The 6,427-nt window shown below is 32.5% G+C and overlaps 1 protein-coding gene across 4 annotated transcripts; it reads left to right on the forward strand.

Moving 5' to 3' along the window:
* Positions 1–862: 862 nt before the first annotated feature.
* LOC8270497 (OVARIAN TUMOR DOMAIN-containing deubiquitinating enzyme 5) lies at positions 863–6,206 on the forward strand. Of its 4 annotated transcripts, XM_048369711.1 has the most exons (4): positions 863–1,144; positions 3,315–3,321; positions 4,595–4,706; positions 5,077–6,206. In XM_048369711.1, exons 1-4 carry the CDS (start codon positions 878–880, stop codon positions 5,951–5,953), a joined length of 1,263 nt encoding a protein of 420 aa, XP_048225668.1. In that variant the 5' UTR covers positions 863–877; the 3' UTR covers positions 5,954–6,206. The 4 variants fall into 4 exon arrangements, with proteins under 4 accessions (XP_048225668.1, XP_002526909.2, XP_048225670.1 ...); XM_002526863.3 differs by lacking the exon at positions 3,315–3,321 and having other exon boundaries at positions 990–1,144; XM_048369713.1 differs by lacking the exons at positions 863–1,144; positions 3,315–3,321 and adding an exon at positions 2,160–2,632.
* The last annotated feature ends 221 nt before the right edge of the window (positions 6,207–6,427 follow it).

The following is a 6,427-nucleotide window of genomic DNA, read 5'->3' on the forward strand; positions in this document are numbered from 1 at the left end:
CAATACTGGATTTTCATTCAATCTTTAATTCAACCACCTCATCATCTTTATAGACTCGCAGATCAGCATTCAATAGTGCCAACTTGAGGATTCCCCAAATCTAATATGATCAGCATCCCTATCTTCACAACAAAATTAAGTAGTTTTATTTAAAACCACATAGCTTTGTCCAAAATCAAAACTACGTAGTTTTGATATAATTACAAGTAAAATAAAATGACAAATATATAAATAGCTCTTTGAGCTTGTTTTGTTTCTCCAATTGGCTTTTCGAGTTCAAACTTTGTTCAATTGGACTTTTCAATTTTACGAGTTATTATTTTTAACTTTTAAAGTCATGGATGTTATGAGCATGTATTTTATATCATATAAAATGTATAAATTTGAATAAAATAATAATATATTTAAAATATAAAATAATAGTTAAATATATAAATGGTCATCCGAACTCAATTTTAATTTAATTAGACCTTTTAACTTTACATGTTATTTTTAACTCTTTCAATAACAAACATTATATATACATATTTTATACCATCTAAAAAATATATAAGTTCGAATAAAATAATAATATATTTAAAATATAAAATAAAATAGAGTAAAACGGTGCCATTTTTTATTGTCTTCAAATTGACCTACCATTCACAGGCAGCTGCAACGGCGAACAATATTTAATTTTTAGAAAAATATTTTTATTTTATTTAATAAAACTAATATAAAAATTTTAGATAATATATTAACATTAATGAAACACATTTCTCAGAAAAAATTAATTTAACTCACTTAATTTCTATTTGTCAAGAATGTAAATATGACAATTGGTAAAATTTATGCGATAAATTGAATTAAAATTTAATTCTAAAAGCCAATTACAAAAATGAATTTAAAAGCTAAATTATGCATTTTACCTGAAATAAAGAAAAAACTAAGAGCTCAATACATTGTAAATTTCAAACCCTATTTCTCTAACACATTTCTTCAGCCGCCGCCCTCCTCCTCCATTTTTGTTCATCACTCAGTCGGCCTCCTCTTCGATCAAATTCTGTCAAGTTCCCGACCGTCCTCCTCCTTCTTCACGACTCAGCCGCCTCCTCTTCCATTTTCTGTCACCGCCCCTCCTCCATCCTTTTCTGCCACGACCCAGGTAAGCAGCTTTTCTTTTTTCTTTTTGCATTTTTTTTTCTTTTAAAGCTTGAAGATCGATATCAGAGTTCGGAGAAAGGAAAACAGAGTTGATAATTAACTTTAAAATGCATGTTATTAACTTAAAATCCTTTTCTTAGTTGCTGTTCACTGACCATCTATCAACCCACCCAGTTCTTGATTCGTCAAAAGACTTTCGGATGATGATGATATTTTAACAGCACGTGAAATTTAAACGAGGCTTCTCCAAAATAAAATGACATGATTTTGCAAATGGCATTATTTTGCACAAATTTAGTTCATTCTTCTATGCAAGTTTTTATTCTGTCGCTAGAACAGAAATTAATAATTTATCACTCAAAAAAAAGAAGAGAGAGAGAATAAACAAACTCAAGCACAAATAGGACCCTCGCCATTTTCTCACTTGGCCGGAACCACTTGTAACATTGCACTTATAGTTCATGAAAATTGATAGGACACTTGCAGGCAGTTCAGTATCATGTTGTCATTTTATAGTGGCACCAGAATGTTGTCCCCAGATCCCTTCTCTTTTATTCGATAACTTCATGAACTTGCAATATATTCCTTAATTCTCTTCTTGCAATAGTTCCTTTCCATTATCTCTTCTTGCAATATTCTTTAATTCTCGATCTGTTCTTTTCTTTTTATGCAAATTGATACAACCAGAAATGTATTCTTGTGATATGTTGGGTACTTTTTTCTTTTTCTTTGCGTTCTTGTTTGATATATTTTATGTTAACAGCATGTCAAATTTAAACGAGGCTTCTCTAAATTTCAGATTACTGCAGGCTGCCTTATATCATTTGTGTTGTGACATGTTGGAATTTTCTTCGTTTTATTCTAATTTGCTACTATGGAGTTTGTTGAACTCTTTATTTTTATCAAGAGCTTGGTTTAATTATTTAGTTTTGGAATTTAGATGCATATTTTGCTTGTATATAATTTATTTATAATTTCAAGATTTACAATTACTTATTTGGTAAGCTCGAGCTTTCTTAACAAGCTTGAATTCGAGCTTGTACATAGCCGAGCATGAGCTTAGCTCGCTTATATAAAATACCGAACTAATAACGAACTCGAGTTCAACTCATTTATATATAGTATTGAGCTAATTACAAGCGGAGCTCGATCATATCTAAATTGCAATGAGCTGAGTTTGAGCTTTAAAGCATAAAAAATTTTCAAGCTTGAGCTTAGTTAATTTTTCACAAGCCGAGCTTGAATATTGAAAAGCTTGGCTCGGCTCATTTGCACCCCTACCTGCCACCGTTCATAACCTCACACAGCTCATATTCATTTCCATCTCAAGCCTTCACTCATGGTCATCATCTTCTACAAAGAATGAGTTTGCTAGGCATTTATCATCTTCCTCGTCGGATTCGAACGGGTTTGAAGAATTGGTCATCTTACTCACGCTCATCTCAAGTTGTTCTCTGTAGACTAAGAAGTATTTGAGTCTGAAGAATTGGTAATACGTCCGTGAACCTGTCTAGTTTTTGGTTGTTGGGTTGTATTGATTTGTGGATTTCTTTTTCATTTGAAGTTAAAAATAAAAATCTAATTTTGAAATTTGGATGCTGCATTTTGATGATAGTTGATTTTTCTATTATTATGTTGTTTGCTATAATTAATCTAGTGCTAGTTAATAGTTCAGTAATTTGGCCAACTTTCTTTGTTTCTTTTCTTTTTGAAAATAACATGTAACATTGCCTGCACTTGCAACTATTCATTGGAAAACAAAGAATTAGTGTCAAATAATGGTACTTCATTTGCTTGTTTATTTAGAGACTTGTTCGTGGTCTAATTACTTTTGAAAGATTTACTAGTATAAATACTCAAGTTCTTCAAATATTTATGAGTAAATTACTATTATTTTTTTTTTACTTATTACCAGTTGGTGACTCTTAGTGATAAAAAGAGCTTCTCATGTTTTTATGCACTAGGCAACTTCTCATATTTTCTTAGTTGGTTAGGTAATGAACTTGGTCTTAGTTGTATATTGTTTATTACATTTTACAAAGCTACTTAATGTATATTATTTTCTTCTTTTAGTTTCTAATTAAAAGAATATTCAATTTTAAAGATTCTTTATATGTTTGTTGTTTAGTAATCTAATAAGTGAATTTTCTCTATTTTTTTTTTTCATATAGGCATTAGGTATGCTATAATGGATAAGAATTGGATACACGAGCAAGATAAGATAAGTTCTAGATATTTGTAAGGAGTAGCTAATTGTTTTAGCATTTGCTAGTAATTTATTTGTTGATGGGAAAAAATTGCATGTCCATGTATAAAATGTGTCCATTTCAATTGCCCAACACATTGTCACATGTTATTTATTTGAGCATGGATTTTCTAGGCAATATATCTAGGCAAGCATATAACTGTGATAAACAGTTATACAAGTAAAGCTTCCTCAGCCGAGAGCTCTACTAGCAATAACAATCAACAAATATTACAAAATTAAAAAATATACATATATTCATTCAACAATCTGCAAAACACAAATAACCACAAATAAAGAGTAAATTTTTTTTGAAAATATAAGACAACAAAATTAAAAAGAGAATAAAGAACGACATGACCAACCTTAAAGAAAAGCAAGCAACGGAGAGAACAAATTGATTTTTCTCTTGAGGGTTAAGTTTTATGCGTAAAACCTACAAAATCTAGATCGCGGATGGTAATTAGTATGCTGTTCTCAATCCGTCCGTCTCTTCTATTTCGGCTCAGTAGTAACCCACAATTAACTAAGACGTCTTCTTCTTTTTTCTTTTTTAAAGGCCCTAGACTAGTTACATTTAGAAAAGTTGTTTATTTTTTTTAAATGTAACTAGCCCCGGGCCTTTAAGAAAGAAAAAAAATATCTTAATTTTTTCGGGTCACTATTGAGTTAAAACCAAAGAGAGAGACCAGATTGAGAAAAGCAGGCCAGTTACCATCCGTGATCTAGATTTTGCCGGTGAACTAAAGTTGTGTACTTGGCTTTAGTATAACCTAATTAATTTCCTAATTATGGATTTAGTTTAATGTAGGTTAATAATAAGATAACAAATATTCAATCAGATTGCAGCATTTCACTTCATTTCCTTTCTTCAAGTCTTTTACTTTCTTTTAGGCCTTGTTTGGAAGAAATCATATATGAGAGCTCAATTGAAATGAATTCTTGCAAGATTATGTTAATTTCTTTTGCATGATTTCATCTCTCAAAAAATGCCATTTCTTCTTAATAAAAAAAGTTGAAAGAGTTGAATTCTAGCAGTTATGCACCTTGAAAATATACTATACCTAATAGTTGGAAATGCATATACTTGATATGATGTTTTCTTTAGTTATTCGTGATTTCTTTTTTGGTTATTAGATTTAGTATCTTTGAGGTAATGGTATTGTGGAAGGATTTACTTATGCCCTGGTTGCTACCTTGATTCAGGTCTTCAAGTGATGGACACACAGGTAATAGAGGAGACGCCATTTGAAGCAATTCAAACTAATGCATCTCAGAAGCAGCAAGAAGCTCGTGATGAAATGCTATCTAGGCACAGGTAGACAAATTTGTTTTTGATCCATGCCATAGTGTCCTGATCAGTTTTATACTATGGTGAAGTTTCTGACTCATAGGCAGGACTTTTCTTTAATTTTGGTTAGTATTTAGGATTTCATTACATTTTGATGTATGAGTTGGTGAATCATATGAAGGAATCCTTGTTGGCCCTCCAAAGGAGATGATATGATATCATTTAGCCATGTGTCTGATGTATGAATGCTTAGAAGCCGTAGTTTACTTTTGCTGTGCCTTTGGAACTGATGCTCCAGTTTAATGTTAATATTAGATGGATTAATTTACACGACTTTTGGTGTTCCTCCGATTGGTTGATTCATATTGAGGCTTATATCTAAACATTATGAATGCAGAAAGGAGATAGCACAGCTGCAGAACAAAGAAATTGAGCTGAAAAAAGCTGCAGCAAAAGGTAGCAAGGCTGAACAGAAATCTAAAAAGAAGCAGGTTGAAGAGCAAATTTCTCAACTTTCTGCTAAGCTAAAAGAAAAGCATGCTGAGGAACTTGCTTCTTTAGGCTATAACAGCATTACTGGAAATGAGAAAAGCAATCTTGACAATTTGGTGAAGGCCATAGCTGGTGTTTCAGTTACCAACCAACCAGAACTTGCAAAAGTCAGCAAGGGTGCAAAGAGAAGGGGAAAAAGAGCTCAGCAAGAAGCAGAAAGAGAGCAAAGAATTCAAGAAGAGCAGAGCAACCTTGTAAGTGATCGATTGATTGAAAATGAGAAATTGAAAGGAAAGCTTGAACCCCTTGGATTGACTGTTAATGATATAAAGCCAGATGGGCACTGCCTTTATCGAGCCATTGAAGATCAGCTAGCTGTCCTTTCTGGAGGTTCTTCTCCTTATACTTACCAAGACCTTCGTAAAATGGTGGCTGCTTATATGAGAGAACACGCTTCAGATTTCCTTCCCTTTTTCCTATCGGATAACACAATAGAAGGAGATTCTGATGATTCACTAGCAGACAGATTTGAGAATTACTGTAAAGAAGTTGAGTCGACCTCAGCATGGGGTGGACAACTAGAGCTTGGAGCTTTAACTCACTGCCTCACGAAACATATCAAGATATTTTCAGGATCCTTTCCTGATGTTGAAATGGGGAAGGAATACAAAAATGATGATGGAGCTGGCTCGTCCAACACAAGCATTTTATTGTCATATCATAAACATGCATTTGGGCTGGGAGAGCACTACAACTCTGTGGTGCCAAATTTGATCAGGTAGACACAAATTACCACCTGCAAACAGTTACTTTTTGCAGTGCAGGTTTACTTTTCTGTATTATCATTGGAGATAAAAGATGCTTCTGGAATGCTAAGTAAACATTAAAGCTGCAGTAGCTGATATGGCATTTCATGGTAGTTGCAAAATAGTGGATTATCCTCTAAAACTCTTGGAAGGATCAAAATCTAATTGTCTAATATAAAACCTAAGATTCTTCTGAAATATTTAAAGATTGTCTTCCTAGTTTTTGTAACTTTGACCGCTCGTCATATGTTTAGTCATTGAGAGATAATGTCTTTTTGCCAAGAACCCAAAATATCAACGTCCATGATGTATCATGATATCGAACTTCATTGTGCAGCAATTTAAAGGAATTCTTTTGATCAACTATAAATTTCGGATTTCGTTGCAAAGGAATTCAGGGAGAGATATCAGTCGACAAAAAAAAATTAATGATAAAATATGATGAAAAGT

This window comes from Ricinus communis, chromosome 10, assembly GCF_019578655.1.
Source record: "Ricinus communis isolate WT05 ecotype wild-type chromosome 10, ASM1957865v1, whole genome shotgun sequence".
Lineage (NCBI taxonomy): Eukaryota > Viridiplantae > Streptophyta > Magnoliopsida > Malpighiales > Euphorbiaceae > Ricinus > Ricinus communis.